This window comes from Xyrauchen texanus, chromosome 16 (genome assembly GCF_025860055.1).
Source record: "Xyrauchen texanus isolate HMW12.3.18 chromosome 16, RBS_HiC_50CHRs, whole genome shotgun sequence".
Classification (NCBI taxonomy): domain Eukaryota; kingdom Metazoa; phylum Chordata; class Actinopteri; order Cypriniformes; family Catostomidae; genus Xyrauchen; species Xyrauchen texanus.
Window position 1 is genome coordinate 22,848,925 of NC_068291.1, and position 19,526 is coordinate 22,868,450.

At 39.3% G+C, this 19,526-nt stretch overlaps 1 protein-coding gene across 4 annotated transcripts in view; it reads left to right on the forward strand.

Moving 5' to 3' along the window:
• esrrga (estrogen-related receptor gamma a) overlaps positions 1-19,526 on the forward strand; it is a 92,533-nt gene that overhangs the window by 54,763 nt on the left and 18,244 nt on the right. For 3 of the 4 annotated variants that reach the window (XM_052146071.1, XM_052146069.1, XM_052146072.1), the window contains one exon: positions 1,056-1,238. In XM_052146071.1, coding sequence (XP_052002031.1) covers positions 1,056-1,238 — 183 coding nt within the window. The remainder of the gene's footprint in view (positions 1-1,055; positions 1,239-19,526) is intronic. The other variant, XM_052146070.1, reaches the window with a different exon arrangement.

Here is a 19,526-nt window from a genome sequence, read left to right on the forward strand (position 1 = left end):
TTCATTTGGGCTGTGCAAACACACATACACACATAGAAATTCCATTGGTGTATTTGGGTTCTGACTGCTTATCATATTGCACTGACATAGATGATTAAACAGCAAATTAATTTCATTTAACAGAAAGAGTGTCACTAATTACCTATTCCAATCTCCCTCGCAGATGCAATCCGATCTGAAATGTGTTTCTTTTCTCTCATTAGAGTGACAAAACAACCCCCAACACTAACCTTCGTACCCACAATTTACGGCATGATTCAGAATTAGATTCAGATGAAGAATCTGATTCTGTAGAACAGTGTTTCTCATTTGGTGGGTTGCAACCCAAAAACAAATAGTCTGCTCTGATAGGATTGCAGACGAAAGGAGAAAACAATGCTGAATGAAAATAACCATATAAAATGTATAGCTGGTATAGCAAAATCCATCCATCCATCCATCCATCGTCAACCGCTTATCCTGTGTACAGGGTCGCGGGGGGCTGGAGCCTATCCCAGCTAACATTGGGCGAAAGGCGGGGGACACCCTGGACAGGTCGCCAGTCCATCGCAGGGCATAAAGCAAAATAAATAGTATTATTAACTTTTAACCAACTTTTTAATGGGGGAGAAAATGTCTTTCTCTCTTTTTTTTTTTTTATCACAAACTCTACAGTATTTAACATGAACAGGTTTCATGACATGCTCTTATTGGTAAAAACTGTAATATTAATAAATAACAATGTTTAAAAAGTGACATTTATTTTTATTTTATATAATAAATAATTTTCGTACTTTGTTTGATCGGCACTTGATGTCTAATGTAAAAGTCATGCAGCAAAACAGGTTGAGAATCACTTTCTACCAGACTATGCACAAGAAACCAAACAAGATTTTGACATGAAACCAAGCATTCATTTGGAAACCAACATCACTTTGTCCACCCATACAGAACAATTCTGACAATATTGTACATGTTATCTGATTGCTTTCTTTGCAACTGAACCAAACACTATATGGCCTTGCTGGTATAATCCCAATCTGTCTCTTTGTTCTCCCCTCGGTGTTCAAATACAGTCCCCTTTGGCTGCCTTGCAGATAACAAGATTGTGTCGCACTTGCTGGTGGCTGAGCCAGAGAAGATCTATGCCATGCCTGACCCCACCGTGCCCGACAGCGACATCAAAGCCCTGACCACGCTATGCGACCTGGCCGACAGGGAACTGGTGGTCAACATTGGCTGGGCCAAGCATATCCCAGGTAGGACAGATATACAGACTACTCGCATGCATACAGACAAACTCTCAACATGAGCCATGGATTGATGGTCTGGCATTTAGATGTAGGAGGATTTGGATATAAAATATCTAAAGAACACATTATATTAGACATGAAAATTTCACAAATGTACAATTAAATGATACATGTGCATTGTATTTACAAACAAGCTACTCAGTAATACAGTGTAAAATTTCACATTTTTCTAATTTAATTAAAAAAAAATTTAAAAAAAATTATAATAAAAAAGATTATAATATATATATATATATTATATAATTTATTTTACCAGCATACAAATGCCTTGCTTTGTTTTACATTTTATCAAGATCCCTAAACTTCTGTTTATCTCCCAGGTAAAATGACATTTTTGAATCCCATTTTTTTTTCAATGAGGTCTCAGATTTTGGACCCCACTGTATGTGCAAATATTTAACAGTAGACCATGTTTGTATCTGTTGGAGTAATTGCTGTTTTCAGCAAGTGCAAAACACTATCCTGAACTCTAAACAAACCTGCGCCCTGTCAATCAAGGGCATTTGCCATCACCCTGGCCACTACTGACATGTTCCTTAGCTCAGCATTTTTCCTCCCTGTGTGAAAGAGGACAGGGATCAATTTGTTTAATTTTAGCTTAATACCTCTCTCAGTATTCCGTGATATCTGCAGGAGAGGAGGGCAGGCATTTTCTCCTGCTGCCTTGGCCCACCAGCAGCAACTTCATTGAAAGGATTTCTGACATTAGCCATGAAAGATAATGGCTTGACTGACCATGATTAAGACTGCTGCTTATTGCCCTTCTCCACAAGACAAAATGAGGAGTTTCCAGTAATCTACTTAAAGCCCTTCTTTTGCATTAAAGCTGAGATGGCCCTGGTCAAAGACAGTGGCACCCACTTCAGTCCTCAATATTTGAAAAGAGCTTCTCGCAGGTGACTGACTGTGGAGAGAGAGAAAGAATGTAAGAAAACTCTCAAATTAGAGAGCAGATTGCAAGGAAAACATACTGTACCCACACAACCAGATCCTTACTGTGTGTTCATACATACCACGTGGAAAACCCCTTAAACCGAACATAGTTAAACCTTTGTTATTGCACAGGAAGTGCATTATGGTTTATTCCCCATGCACCGTAGATATGAATGTGCTAAGGCTGACACAGAGCAATAGAGCTGCACAAGCCATGAAATGGGCTTAAAGCTCATCAGAGTGCCAATCTCCTCCCAGGCACGAGATGCAAGGAGATTGGGATGTTATTTCTGCTGCTCCATGCCAGACTGACCCAGGCTTGTCCTGTGAATTTAACTTGATTCTCCCCATGTGCAGGAAGCCACTCTGCTGGAACTTCTGGGATGTAGCACATTTATAAATGTATTTAGAGCTTAATTAAGTATAGGATCGTATAAGCGTTGCATAGACTAGTTGACTAGTTAACTATAACTAATGTTGTTGACACTGTCATCCTAAAGTCAACTTGTCACTTTTCACGTGATTTACAAAACGCCACTATAGGAAATACAGCAGGTGGTGGATTTCCAAAACGTAAGATGGCAATGGAAGTCAGCTCTTCCTGATTTGTTAGGGTTAGATTTAGGGGTTGGGTTATAGTTTCTCTGGCCAATCAGGCAGTGCTTTCCTGGTGAATATTACTGAATAAGTTATCATTTTACTCATGAATATAAATTACTCTTGGATTCAAATCCAAGACATACAAACCATCCACTAAATAAAATGTGTTCTGCCACTGATATGTCTTCTAACCACATTTACATATGTGTAAAATTAGTAAATCAGTATGGGAATAACAAGTTTAAACCACCAAAATGACAATATGAGGAATATGAGGAGTAGTGAATGTTTAATTTATATAAATACACTTTATATACATATCATATACATATTATATCAATACATAGATATTATATATATATATATATATATATATATATATATATATATATATATATATATATATATATATTATAAATAATATTAATTCAATTTATTTTAACAATAATGTATAATAATGCAAAAAAAAAAAAACGATATCCCCCTCCAAAAAAAAAAGCAGTGCCACATTTAAAAAGTATAGAAGTATCACAGAACAGTACACCATATACTACAGTTTATGAAAATATGGGGATTAATATAGTTTCTTTATATCTTTCCTTTTCAGTCTTGTAAGTATATGCATTAGTCTCAGTGTTTATATGAACTTTTGCTGCTATATGTTTGCCCATTAGCACATTCATAGCTTTTTTTGTTTTGTTTTGTGCGAGTCTGCGCAATGTCCACATGTGTTTATTAATTTCATAGACTCCATCTGTTCAGAAAGCAAACAGAGAGGTCTCTCAATCGGCAGTGTGTGTTTGGCGCTAGAGTTCACATTCTGTGTGCCTGCATCAGAATGGGAGCGATTGCTCAGCAGAAGAGAGATGATTGTTTGATTAGACCTCAGCAGGCAATTCTGTGTGTGTTTGAAGAGGATGAAGCCCCCTCATCTCCGGAGCAGGTATTCCTGCGGCTCTCATCTCCTCCTCCTTGTGCATCTCCTCCTCCGATTGCCACTGCATCCTGATGAAAATTTTGTGATCTTATAGCAAGACAAAGTATAAAGAAAGGATTTGTGACCCTCGGTCAAAGTTGCCATCTTACATGTTACTCCTTTCATCCTCTTTCGCCCTATTTTTCACCCACACAAACAGTTTTTTTCTCAAAATCATATTTTTTCAACAGAATACCAATCTTAACCTTAAGCGAACACAATCAGACAAACACACACACAACGGTCAAGCTCTGTAAACGGCCCCCTTTTAACCTCCCCTAACCACTCAGCCACAACCCTTCCATTTAAACCAAAGTGTGTGTGTGTGTGTGTGTGTGTGTGTGTGTGTGTGTGTGTGTGTGTGTGTGTGTGTGTGTGTGTGTGTGTGTGTGTGTGTGTGTGTGTGTGTGTGTGTGTGTGTGTGTGTGTGTGTGTGTGTGTGTGTGTTTTGGCATTTTTCTCTTTTTAGACCAGTTTGTCTCTGTGGTACAGTAATTTTTTTAATCAAATTGATGAAGGCCTCCAATCTCCCCGAGAGCCCAAGCCAATTTATGGCTCATGATACGGCAGCTATGTTGCTAACAGACGTAACAAACTGTCAGCCTCTCGCACAGAAGCTAATTTGAAGTCATTAGGTGTGCAGCGTACGGGCAACAATTTGTTACGGTGGTTAGGAGCGCCGCTGACATTTCTGAGCGCCTTCGCTTACGATCTGTCCTAGGCGAAGAGCAGGCAAATTGTAAACTAATTTAAACATCACTCAGTATTACTGGAGCTGCCGCTGCGGAGAGCTGCCGGATAATGAAGCAGTCTGTGTTTTGCAGAATGGAGTTAAAGACGCCTCGACCACAGCTCCCTCCGCCAGAAACGCAGAAATGGGAGCTCCTTTCTGATTGCTTTTTTAATGTGCGGAGACTTCGCCCTTCTCTCTCCTCTGATCATTTACATGCTCATGTAGGCCGTGAAAACATTTGATATGCCATCCTGGGGGTTTACAAACACACGGCGAAAAATGGTGTTCAAACAAAACCCAGCATTGCCCATTCACAGGCTTCCTCTAAGCCAGGCATTATGGGATGATTTGGAAATGTGATATTAACCAAATATGAGGGCAGAAAAGGCGGAATCGACTTCAAACGACATAATGTGGATAAGGGTGAGGAATCTCATTTGCGAGATTAAAGCATTCAGTCTGTAATTTTATGTTTGCATTTAAGCTGCGTGTCACTGCATGAGGGGAGAGGAAAGCGCAAATGTTTTCTACGTTTGTGGAAGTAGAAAAGATAGAAAAAAAGCCCATTCAAAATTACTTTTATCTGTAAATAGAATTAGAGCCCATTCATGCTAGCCAAGAGAAATAAAAATAAATGAAAACGTATTGTCATGCAGTTGTGACATTCCTTATCGTAACTCCGTGGTGCACAATGGCGGGCAGTCGCACTTGACTTGACGAGCGGGCTCCAAGAATGGCCAGTGTATGGACTGCCGGTGGCTTTTTAGCATGACACGGCCCTCACTATTAGGGGCCCTTTATGCTGCCTGAAATTGCTTGGGCATCTCCCATTCTTGGTCCTATCTCAGGGACTTTCTCTCTTTCTTTATTTCCCTTTCAATTTTCACTGGCACGCGAATAAGCGTGTGCTAACACAATATGATTGAGCTGTAAAATGGAACCCTGTCGGCTCTAATCTCTTTTATGTAGATACCGAGGTACTGCCACACTCCACTTCATTCCTCTGCCTCCTCCGCCCCCACCTCCTCCATCTTTTTCTCTCTCTTGCTCTTTCTACATCTTCCTGTCCCTCTCTCTCTCTGCCTACCCTCTCTCTCATTGCCTCAATTGTCAGGGCCAGTGCATTCATAATAGGTTCAAGAGAAGGAGCAAGAGGAACCTAGTCATAGAAGCGAGACTCCTACTCAAATATTGCTGCGAGGTTTCTCAGGGCATAATAAGACGATTACGTGCTCGCCGGACAGGCTCGCCGTTGAGCTGCGTGTGGGATTAGCATATTCGCCCAGAAACCTTGTTAAGGCAAAAAACAGGAGGTGCTTACTCAGTGCAATCTGCAGACGTGATTGAGGTGTTATCATTATTGGCTGACCTGTGTATGTGGGCTTAGTGGCCTGTTCTGGATACGAACAATAGCAATTAAAGTTTCCAGGCCAAAGTATACTCACTACTGCCCCAAGGCTGCTGCCATGTAGACTCTTTGTGTGGTTTTAGATTTTTTTATGTTTTATTAATCTAATTCTCTCTCAGTCTCAGGCATTGGGCGGCCAGGGAGATGTCTTAATCAGGAGCTGAGCGAGGGATTTATCTATAGCATAGTTTTTCTTTCTCCATGAGCCTTCTCCCAACCCTTAATCTTCAGAATGGAAAAACAAACTTGAGATAAAGGTCTTACGATCACTCTTGCTGTTGTAAAACACTGAATAATGTACATTTCACACAAAGTTTGCACTTTAACCTGTGATGCCATCATGAACTCTCTCATGGGTTATGTTCCTTTAATTGTTACAAGGGCATTTTGGTCATTCTGTCTGCTCGAGCAATCGACAGATAGATCAACCAAACAATCAAGAGGGGTTTGAAGGTATTTTGTGATTTTTTTTTTAGTTGTCGGTTTATTGACATACACTCACTGAGCACTTTATGAGCCCGATATGGTCCTCTGCTGTTGTAGCCCATCCGCCTCAAGGCTCAATGTGCTGTACATTCATGAGATGCTATTCTGCTCACTACAATTGTGCATGGTGGTTATTTGAGTTAATGTAGCCTCTCTGTCAGCTCGAATCAGTCTGCCCATTCTATGTTGACCTCTCTCATCAACAAGGTATTTCTGTCTGCAGAACTGCTGTTCACTGGATGTTTTTTGTTTTTGGCACCGTCCTTAGTAAACTCTAGAGACTGTTGTGCGTGAAAATCCCAGATCAGCAGACACAGAAATACTCAAACCAGCCTGTCTGGCACCATCAATCATGTCAAGGTCAAAATTGCTGAGATCACAATTTGAAGCTCCTGACCCGTATCTGCATGATTTTATGAATTGCACTACTGCCACACGATTTACAGATTAGATAATCGCATGAATATGTAGGTGTACAGGTGTTCCTAATAAAGTACTCAGTTAGTGTGTGCGTCAGATTGATGTCTTTGACTGTTTCACCAAATCTCACTGTTTTTTTTATCATCCTATGCCATGAGAATCACATTTTTAAGAAATTTTTTTCTTTTGAAAACCAGAAAAAACAAAACATTTTAAAAACACACCATAAGACCTCTGCATACTGTTCCATTCAGTTGCACTGTCTACCTCTCTCAGTCTTCCAAAATGTTAAGCACTGTTGATGTACCCTCACATACTCTTGTATATAGTGTTGCTAGTGAATCGAGCAACAATGTTTTGAAAATGATTCACATCATTGATGTGATGATCACAATGATCACAACAAATAAAATGAGCCCTCTTGTTGACATGTAGGTGAAAAATTGTTATTGAATTTCGATCAGTGTAAAATTTGAAAAATCATTTTTTCATGATTACTGTCACTTACGAGTACTGAAGTACCCAGTTTCTTTTTTTGTTTTTTTACATATGAAGCATGCAGTCTGTGAGAAAAATTATCCCACATTTTGTCCTACATTTCCATTCTCTTTCTCTGAGTTTTTTCCCTCCCTCATTCTCACCCCAGTATAATTTTGACTGAATGTGCTTCTAGTTTTGTCTCATTAGCTCCGTGACCCACTGGAGGAAGAGCTAATCATATGTAAACATAATTATGTGTAAACTGGAGTGAAGCCCCATATTCCTCCTCACTCATGCTGGTGTGCCTGCCAGTGCTTTTCCCAGATGTGTTTTTGGGACCCCCCTCCTCCTCTTCTCTCGCCCGGATGAGAGGAGAAAACCCATTCATGACACCCCCCCACCAATATCCGCACTCCAACCAATCTCTAAATGCGGCCTTGTCTGTCACCGCCTTCTGCCTGACACACTGCAAATATTGATTAATAGATGCCCTAAGCTCCTTTTAGCAAATCAAAATTTCACTTTTAGCAGGGGTTTCACTCCTGATACATTCAGCAAAGTGAGACACACTAAATTAAGTCTGACACTCACAGAACAGCTATACAGACAGAGCAAAGATAGGAGAAAATGTGTCAGTGTGTGCATGTGCTCTCTCTCTCTCTCTCTCTCTCTCTCTCTCTCTCTCTCTCTCTCTCTCTCAGCTACTTAACCTACATTATTTAAACAGATTAATTACCTTAAGAATGAAAGACACTTTCTCAAATGCATACATGCATAATTACACAGACATGTTCTGTTGCAAGAATGTCACTGGGTCACCCATTCACATTAGAATTAATTCAAAGTAGTGTAAAGACTATGTAAAAATTACTGATAAACCCATTGCTAAGGTACCGTACTTTAATAGGTTAAGACCTAACTAACCAAGCTTCAACAAGGAAAACAAAGCCCTCTTAATGTGATCCAGGTCCAGTATTGCTGCAATATCCTGCACAGTTAGTACACCTTATATTAGCAGTTAGTACTATATCAAATGCTTTCTTGCCAAAGCAACATGTAAATAATATACAATTTATTACAATCATTTTCGATCATTAAATACCTGACGAAGGTTGCATGACCGAAATGTTGTAATAATAAATTGTAGCAGCAAAGGAATATTCTGGGGTCAACACAAGTTAAGCTCAATCGACAGCCTTTATGGCATAATGTTGATGACCCAAAAAAAGTAATTAAACTCATCCGTCGCCGTCGCAGTCGTTGTCGTCCGTCGCAAAAATCGAAGTTACAATGTGCCTTTTAGAAGGTTTAAAGGCAGAAATGTGAAGCTTGTATTTTTATAAAAGCACTTACATTAATTCTTCATTTTTTGAGATGTAATGTTGTTTAAAATAAAAAAAAAATATCAGTAATTTTAGGGTTTAAGGATTTGTTGTCATAGCTTCGTCATGACAACAAAGTTGTAAAATTGTCTATATTTTTACACAGAAAAGGTTAGTAATCAATTTTATCACATTAAAATCGTGTTAAAACACATAACGTTAATGTCTTGTGGCTATACATTTGAAACAGTGAATATTTTACTGTTTACGAATTGGCCCCATTCACTTCCATTCTAAGCGCCTCACTGTAGCCCAGATTTTTGCTTTTTTTTTTAAGAAAAGGCAAGTCAAAATAAATGTTTGTGGTAATCAAGTCAAGTCAAGTCAATTTTATTTGTATGCGCCTTTCACAACACACATCGTTTCAAAGCAGCTTTACAGAATATCAGCATTAACAGACGATAAAACTGTAATGTCTATAAAGTCGATTAATCATCATTGCATTACCATATTTTAATGGCTCATTTACATAGACAAAGTGGTAGCAGTCTGCTAAATATGACCTAAACCATGCTAATGCCACTCCACAAATTCCAACATAATTCTCTAGCCTATTCAAGAGAATGTCGTGATCTATCGTGTCGAATGCAGCACTAAGATCTAAAAGCACTAGAAGAGAAATGCAGCCGCGATCAGATGATAAGAGCAAGTCATTTGTAACTCTGATAAGTGCAGTCTCTGTACTGTGATGAGGCCTAAATCCTGATTGAAATTCTTCATATATACTATTTCTCTGTAGAAATGAACATATTTGGGAGGATACTACCTTTTCTAGTATTTTTGACATAAACGGGAGATTTGAAATCGGTCTATAATTAGCAAGTTCTCCAGGATTAAGTTGTGGCTTCTTAATTAGCAGTTTGATAATTTCGATAATTGTGGTTTAATCAATATTATGCCACAAATGCTGTCAATTGAGCTTAACTTGTATTGAACCCGGAATATTCCTTTAAAATAACTCAATAAAATATTGTAACAACATCTGGACTAGATAATGATTTATCATAGATAACAATATTAAGTTTTAGATATAAGTAGTTTCACTTGATTTTTAATTTCATATCATCATATGTGTGTGAGATTTGAGTAGCTACCAGATAATCATATATTTAATAATGTATTTATGTATATATATATATATATATATATATATATATATACATATATATATATATATATATATATATATATACATACATTATATAGCTGTGTAGTGTATATTAAGCTTTGTTTTCCCCTTAATGTTATATTGTTAGAATTCAGGAAGGATGGAAGGACTTCATGTGAACATTACTCACCATAGTTACAAATGTATTCCCTCCTTGAAATTAATATAGATGTTTTTAGAACACTATACACCACAGAGTATGGAGTGACTGTCCATCTGATACAATTCACATTCCCTAACCTACACCACACATGAAAACACATCTGCCTTTGCCTATTGCAAATGCAACTGACAGAAGACACATTTGCATCATGCTTTGCACTTCAGCAGTAGACACTAGCATTTGTTTTCACATGACAAAACTTTGCATTGTGTCTGTTGATCTGTCCCTTTTATGTGTCTGTCTTCATAAAGAACACATTTTCTTTATAAGGGCTGAAAAAGAGCTGACTATGTGTGATAGTAACCTTCTGCCCCTTTCACCAGTGCTGCATTCTTACCAACCCATCAGGCCCTCTGTCTGTCCCGCAGCCAGTGGGGGGCAGCCCTGTGTGATTGCCCGTTGAAAAAACAAGGCATTAGTGCTCATTTTTCCCTCTTATTAGTTTGATTACATTTGCAAATCAAATCAATCCATCAGGCAGTTTGTGGAGGGCCGCGTCCTGCAATCTGAAAGGGCCTCCACGTAATCTCCATCTAATAAGATGCAAATGTGTCATATCAGTAAGTAACCAATAAATCATCGCTGTGTCTCCGCCAATCATTAACCATCACAATGAACAGTCAATTTTTAGTATTTTCAATTTGTGATATGCTGGTGGAATATAAAGATAGATGGACGTAATTATACAAACCAAACTCTATTTCAATCCCCCTTCCCCAACTCTCATTTCCAACAGCAAATTTACTAGGAGGTAGAACAGGCCTGTCATCATATTACAATGTTTTTTGTTTTTTCTAGAGGTTTATGCAAAGTTCACAGACAGGCTTGTAACGGCCCGCCCCTGAAACCCCACCCCAAAATATCAGTTCAGGGGGCATTATCTCCATCAGAGTGTAAGCAGGCAGGAAAATGGGATTGGATTTGAGCTGTCGTCTGTCTTTGAGGAATTATAACCTTACTGTGGTTTGTGTATATCTGTGTGTGTACAGCGGTGTGCATATAAGTAAGGCAGTGAATGAGGCAGTGAGTTAAACAGGCAGCTCATCCTGGATGCACTTAAAATCAAGAAAATAGTTCATCCAAAAATGAAATTTCTGTCAACATTTACTCACCCTCATGTTGTTCCAAATCCAATGAACTTTCTTCCGTGGAACAAAAAAGGAGATTTTTTGGAGAGTGAAAGCCTGAGTCACCATTCACTTTCATTGTATGGAAAAAAGATGCAATGAAAGTCAATAGTGACTGAGGCTGTCATTCTCCCTTACATCTCCCATTGTGTTTCATGGAAGATGCCTCGAAAATATATACTTAACATTGAAATATCAAGTTGATATTTCATGATGTTTCATAATTTTATGAGAACTGGTAAACAGAATAATAACTCAATAACACACTTCAAGTCCGGCCTGACACACTTCATATCCCGATCTCAATTGCTCTCTTTCTCCCCCTCCACTTTCCTGTCAGTTCTTCCCTGTCCTATAATAAAGGACAAAAGCCAAGTAAAAAGTCTAGTTCAAATATAGTATTTATTAACTCACTTCCCTAACAGTAATGTCCATATGGACATTCTCAACATCTAAATGTGCCACCCCCCATCATTTTTCGTATTTGAATATAAATTCAAATTTAAATGTCTGCTTCCATAAGTGTGTCCAAAGTGTACTTTCCCCCCTTTCTGAATTTCCCTCTTTGGCTCTTTTGTTGCAGTACCTCAGGTATAGAGAGTTTCCCCCCTAAGATCCTCTTCTGTACTTCTAAGCCTGAGAAGCCATTGTGTCTCGCAAAACTGGCATCAGCATATTCCTTTTCGCCTAATTCTTTTCCCCTGCACATTTTATACATAAAATGTGGCCCTCCTAAAATAAGTTCTCGTGTTTATCATGATCAATGCTTTCATGCATTACTATGTTATATTATTCTCTCTGTTCTGAAATAGCTATACGTCATGGTGTAGGTACTCTTGTGTCCCTCGCTATATTTTAATTCCTGTGTGTCTGTGTGTGTGTGTGTGTGTGTGTATGGGTAAAGCTTTTGTCTATATTGTGAGGACCAAATGTCCCCTCAAGGATAAAAAACCTGAAATTATGACAAAAACATACATTTTTAGAAAAATTTAATTAAAATGGTACTATAAAAAAGCAAATTGGTTAACACATACAGTAAAAAATTATAATATATTTAACAAGACAATACATGTCTTGGAAAAGTATGATTTTGTTGTGTAATTAACATTTACATTTATATTATGTTTAATAAGAGAATATATTTACCATAACGGTAAAATATTGTTAAAAATGATGGGTAAAAACAATAATCGTGTCGTTCCAGAAGTCCCCACATGTGACCCTTCATATTTCATTAATTTTGTGGAAATATGTTTTCTTCCCCTGTGGCGCTACTGGAATTGCGTTGTGTCAACAGTGTGGGAGACCAAGGTTCAGATCCCGTGTAATCGTAGGTAATCAAATTTGCATAATCAGTGACAAGCAAGATTTGGAGGTTGCAGCTTTTCATGTAACATACAATTTTTACTCTATTGATGGTAACGTTTGGGTTGGGAAGTACAGTTAAAAAATGTGCATTCCTTTTCACTGTACTACAGCATGTACAGCCGAAAACAACTCACATTTGGCGCCCCTCCGTGAAGATTACACCCAGAAAATGGTGCTCACACGTGCCCATATGCCTAACAGCGCTTTGGCCACTGGGGGCAGTGTTTTGAATATCAGAAAGCACAGACTTATTTTAGCTTCGGAAAAGTCAACATACTGTTTACAATTTCACTTTGAGATCAGTCTTGTTAGTGTTAGGTTTAGGGTTACAGGATAGAAAGTATCATTAGCTGAGTAAAAAAAACAAAAAAACAGTAGAAATTAATGGAAAGTTCCCCCTCAATAAAAACGAATTAAATCAGCCATTCTTCCTCACTGACTCACCGTTCACCATGCACATTTAAGCAGACAAACTAATTCCCACAGCCCAACTACTTCCTTCACACATGCTTCACTGCTTATTTCCAATTGTGTAATCAAAGCCTTCAATGCTCACTCATGCTGGCCGCTAAAAAGCATTTGGGTTTCTGCTACGGATTTATAGTTTATCTTTATCTGTTGCTTCATCTGTGGGTAGCTATTACGCCAGCCTGGCCAGCGTATTGTTTGGGCCTGATAGATCTGTGTGCAGTCCATCACTTGAAGCTGTGCGCCCGGAAAGCCATCGGCCCGCCTGATGATGAAATACGAGCTATCAGCCTCAGTAATGGCTGTAAAATTTCATAATTACACGGCCTTTATTACATTGCATAATGACCCTGAAGCAGTATGGAACAATTAATTAAGATTTCCAGCCGTGGCTTTTGTTGAAATTAAAAGGTGCTCATTGCCGTGGAATGGGGTAATGTCTTGTCTTGGAAGCATTAAGGCATGCTTTAAGCGCAAGGCTCCCTGTCTGTCTGTGTGTGCCATTAATGCTGGATGCTGGCTGTGCTTAGGAAATGCAGGGCATTCCTTCGGTTTTGTTTGTCTGACTGGATCATGTTTGAAAGAGGCACTAATCCCTAAGTATGAAATTAATCGATGCAGTCAGGCCTCTACCAGGAAGATCTAGGAGATTTTTGTATTTAATCTCAAATGATAAGCATATAAATAATATGCTGTGGTAAATTCATTGCAGATGTTCTGAGTTAGGGCATGTTTTGGAGAAAAATGTTTCATGAAAGATTTTTTCTCTTGACGTCCAGATGAGGTAGGGTTTGTCAATAAAACCTCATAAAGGCCTTCATCGATCAGCATGGCAAAACAAATGAATCCGTATAAGTATTTGTGCTGCACCCCTCACAACCTGCCCAATCATACTTAAACACAAACACACACACTCTCACGCTCCTGATGATCCTGGCATCTTGCACACACATTTGTAAAGTGAAATAGAAATTGGAGTTTTTGGTCATGTCTGTTAGCTTTGAGGCCATATTTGATGTTGCATAGAAATGTTGATGACACTGATCGTGCACTCAAGGGTGTATCCACATTTTTGTCCAGTAAAATGCGCTATAATCGCATCCAATAGCAAGTAGAAATTCATGGTTCATGCTATGGCATAAACTGACGGCTATTGTTTTTTTTTTTTTTTTTTTAAGATGACCCTTTCAATATGTTCCGCACCAACTTACTGTTTCAATTGAAAATATGTCAACACAGGCACGAAAACTGCATTTATCAAGTGGTTTCATGGGTTTTTTAAAACATGTATGTTTGTCTGATGGAACAGAAGCTCCTGTGGTGACATGTGGGAATCCCTGCCAGTAGGAGCTGTGGAGTGTGCGTTTAGGCTAGTCATGTTGTCCCCGTGGGGGAGGTGCACATCAAAGGCGTCCGACTGACACAGGAGCATGGGGGAGAGCTCTAGAGCTCTGTGTAAACTACACTAATACATCCTAATAGGAATAGGACAAAACTGTTGTTGTTCTTACAAACATTGGCACAAAAAATACAGAAAGTACATGGATGGGGTGAAACCAAACCCCCTGAGAAACAGGAAATTGACATAATCGGGCTTCATTTGCATCAAGCCAACGGAGTGAGCATGGAAAGATGTGTTTATTTTGTGTTTTGCCAGATTAATACTGACTACATTTACATGACACCAGAAAGTGGTTTATTGTGAGAATGCGGCATATTGCCAACAAGCAGCGTTCCAGTTTACATGCTCTGTATAAGCTGCATACTCTTTACTCCTGTATATATGTAGATCGGTTAGTAAGCAGCTTTCTCCACAGCAACGTATACTACCGGTAAAAAGTTTAGGGCCACTTACTCATTCTTCATAATTATTATATTTCACATTTAAGGATAATAGTAAAGTCATCAAAACTATAAAAGAACAAAAATGGAATGATAGCAATTGTATTGTGACTAAATTTTTTTAAACATAAATCAAAACTATGTTATATTTTAGCATCTTCAAAGTAGCCACCCTTTGCATAGAATTTGCAGAAACATACTCTTGACATTTTCTCAACCAGCTTTTTGAGGTATCACCCTGGGATGCTTTTTAAACAGTATTGAAGGAGTTATCATCATTACTGGGCACTTATTAGCTCCTTTTCTTTATTATTCCAAGTCATCAATTTAAAAACAAAATGGTTTTAAATAAAATGTTTGTTTTGTAATGAAATAAATTAATATGTTGTCACAATTATATTTTTGTCTACAAACCTAATTTCAAACATTTAAGCATATGCCTTCAAATCAAAATGTTTTTTAAGATCATGAGAAACAAGTGAACCCAAACATTTGAACGGCAGTGTAATTTCACCGCAACGCTTGTGTAAATAACAAAAGTGACATTCGAGCAATACTTTGCTATTTTATTCTCTGTTGCTTTGCTTTATTTACATATATGCCAGAATTTGTTGCTGTATTGTTTTTTTTTACTTTCCATCGTGACCTGCAGTAACATTGCGCTGCAATATTGGGGTTTCCCTCTTATGTAAAAGAGCGTATACTGGAATGTTGAGGGACAGTCAATATTTACATTGGTGTGTATAACTGGGTTTAGATAATAGTGTATGTGCTTTTCCAATTGTACTCTGAGAAATGTCCACAGTGTTAACTTGTTGGGCTCCATCCTATCACGTTTGATTTTTGGTGTGTTCACACACATGCGCAAACACCCATCAGAACGCCTTGTCCATTTACATGGCCACATTAAGCCTCATTCTCTGGGATAATCCCTGATATGTTAAACTGCTTAATCTTAATACATTAAACAGCATAAGGAAATCGGCGTGCTCGATTACATGATGTTTCAGAATGGCGCCTTCTGCAAAAACCCTGGAATAAACAATTTTCTTTAGTGCATGTATAACTCTAATTTGCTCTTTTTAGTTTCTCTTATCCCAGTTTAATATGCAGAGACAAGGCTTGAGTTTGGGGTGGGCAAATTTATTTAATATAAATAAATTTATTTGCCCAACCAACCAGTGTTCAAGAAACCTGTTTGAAAATAGTCATTATATTTGCAATTCCATTTGGTGATGCAAGTGGCACAGAAATTACACACTTCACCTTTAAAATCCACATCAATCTCACAACAACAAAAGTCAGAAAGACATCTGAGATTAATATCATCGTGCGCTCTGACCAGCTCCACCCGAAACCCTTAACCGTCACCTCCACATTCATAGCACTTCACAACCAAAGAGCCAACCATAAGAGACTCTTGGGAGACATAGGGAAAAGGTGTAATTAAAATGTAAATATTGATATTTCATTGTTGGAAATGGCTTTTCGGCTCTGTGGTTAATGTCACTCCATCTGTGGAGCCTCTGCTATAGCTGCTTTATTACAGTCCTGGGAGCTTCCGGCCTTCTCCGCACCCGCCACCAGGGCACATGTGCTTGTTGCTGCCTCATTTTTATACGCAATTAACTGGAAAAGTACAGACCGAACAGTAATCCATGCTATCTTAACCAGCTGCCTGGGTATATTTAGAATTAATCTCCTCCACCAATCGCCCTTAATGTATGCAATTAAGAGTCTGCCGATTGCTAATTAGGTGCATTAGAATCAAGAAGCAGTGCTAACTTGCCTATGCAGCATCTAAATGCTTTTGTGTTGAGCAAATCCTTCAAGGGAACAACAAATGTTCAGTATTCGCATGAGCAAAATAATGTCTTAATCATTTGAAAACAAGTTCAATTTAATGATTTACAAGTTCAAGGCTCAAATTAATTTACCTTTTGTGTTTATTTATGTGGTATTGTGCTACTGTCCTTTTTTAGTTTTTTTTTGATGATGACATTAAAGGTTTTTATTCAAAATAAAACACCATTCACAAGCGATTTTTTTGCTTCCATGATCTGCTATATTTCAGTGTAGGGCGGAACTTTATTTTATTCATGGTGAAATTATTGGTTTTTGAAAAGTGTGTGTTACATACCAGAATGGAGTTAGGCAATTTAAGGGCAGGTGTTGACAAATTAGATGTATTGGTGATGTCAGTCAAAAAGGAAAATCATTTCAGAGGTCGAGCAAGTTCATTCATTTTGATGAAAGATTGCAAGATATTTTTCTTATTTGGAATAACTAGGACTAGGAATATTTATTAAGAAAGTAAATTGTGGAGGGCCTGGGTATCTCAGCGAGTATTGACACTGACTACCACCCTTGGAGTCACGAGTTTGAATCCAGGGTGTGCTGAGTGACTCCAGCCAGGTCTCCTAAGCAACCATTTTGGCCCGGGGTAGAGTCACATGGGGTAACCTCCTCATGGTCATGATTAGTGGTTCTCACTATCAATGGATCACAGAGAGTAGCATGAACCTCCACATACTGCAAGTCTCTGCGGTGTCATGCACAACGAGCCACGTGATATGATGCGGATTGACGGTCTCAGAAGCGGAAGCAACTGAGACTTGAGTAACCGCACCACCACGAGGACCTACTAAGTAGTGGGAATTGGGCATTCCAAATTGGAGAGAAAAGGGGATAAATATAACAAATAAAAAAAAGAAAGTAAATTGTGTAAATGTTAATTTCATGTTAACTTTCCATAGTCTGATGATACAATTGAAACCTTATGACCCCATTGCTCCACCTTTCCTCAGCAACAGTCTTGGTTGGATCTCAGATCTTTGAATTCCTCACAAAATTCCTCACTGAAACAAAACATTAAGTGACGAAAATACCATTCCATTTTCCCCCAGAGAAAAGACCTTGGGAAAAGCACTAAATTCTGTTTAACTTGAATGGTAGAGCAGAAGCCAGCAGCTGTTTAACACCGTAGCGGTGTTCGTGTGATCACGGGAAGAACTGTACGGCAGCACGCCTCACACAGACAGGTGAATATTTGCTCAGCCGCTAAATGGATGTGGACAGCTATGGCGGTGTTAATGTGTTTTCCCTCCTAAAAAGTGTGATTTTCTCTCTCTCTCTTTCTCTCTCTCTCTAACTGGTGTTGTTTTGTGGAGATGAAAGGCGGCCAGTGATAAAAGCAAAGCGGAGCGCTGCGGCAGTTTGTGTGTATGAAGCTCCTGTCATCACTTCCCCTGTGTCTCCCCCTCCTCATTGAGGGGGGAAGGGAGACAAAAGACCACACTGTTTACACACACAGAACACACTTGTTTGCCTTTTAATATTGTTTTTGATTTGTGCAAGACTTCTGTTAGCTAATATTTGTAGTTTATTTAGGTGGGCGTTGTTTAGTAGAGGATCTTTGAAGTGAGTTAGTTTAGTTGGTGAGGGAAGAGCATTTCAGTGCCTCACTAGGACAGTAAAAAGAGAGACAGGGACTGGCATGGTGGTTGTTCTGTCTCACCCCATGGCCTTTGGCATCATTAGCTTCACCACAGGCTTATCTGTAAGCTTACAGTAATGACAAATCAGCCAAAATTAGACAAAGAAACATTTGTTTTCATGTCAACATTCATTAAATTGATTTTGGCATGTTTTGTGACTTACATGAATAGTTCACCCAAAAACAAAAATTCTGTCATAATTTACAAATTTTAGGTAAATTTTTAATGTTACTGTAATGAGGCTGCCGTAGGCAGGGATTGAACCTGGGTCTGCAGTGCTCAAGTGGTAGGTGTTTTACCACTGAGCTAACTCCCATAAAACAGAGAAACAAAAATAGACACAAGGGTCAAAAAGGGTATAATAAGAAAAACACTTAGCTAGAGAACTTGTCACTGGAGGCACAGAGTGTATAGGCTCAAGACTGAACACAAAGGCAGGGAACAAACAAACTTATAAAGGCCTAGACACAGGTGAAGGGAATGAGGGTTAACGAGCAGGGAGTTGAACAGGGTTAGGGTCGTTGGTGCCATCTGCAGGAGTGGAGAGAACATGTCATAGAAGGCTCAAGGAAGGCACCCCCTGCTGGTCTGGAGGGGAACAGCAACCCAAAGAGGAGATCCTTTACAGGAGCCCCTCCCCTAGGAACGGCTCCTGACGTTCTCCTGTCAGTTCCCCCGGGCTCTGTGAAACTCTGAGATGAGAGTAGGATCAAGGATGTCACGAGAAGGAACCCAGGTCCGCTCCTCCGGGCCATAGCCCTCCCAGTCTCCTCCAGGCCATAGCCCTCCCAGTCCACCAGATATGGAGTCTTCCCACGGACCCCGTGAGAATCAAGCAGTCTGCTGGCTGGCCATCAATGATACGAGGTACTGTGGCAGGCTTACTAACTGGAGACAGAGTGGAGCAACCAACAGGTTTTAACCGTGAAACATGAAAAGTGGGATGAACCTTCATGGATCTGGGCAGATGGAGTCGATAGGAAACTGGGTTAATTTTTCGGAGGACTGGGAATGGGCCAATGTATCGTGGGGCCAGCTTTTGGGATTCCACCCGCAGAGGAAGGTCTCAGGTTGACAGCCATACTCTTTGCCCTGGGTGAAGTGTGGGTCCCACCCTCCAGTGTCGGTCAGCCTGCCTCTGTTGTTGTCGGGTGGCTCTCAATGACGCAACACATGCTCTTTG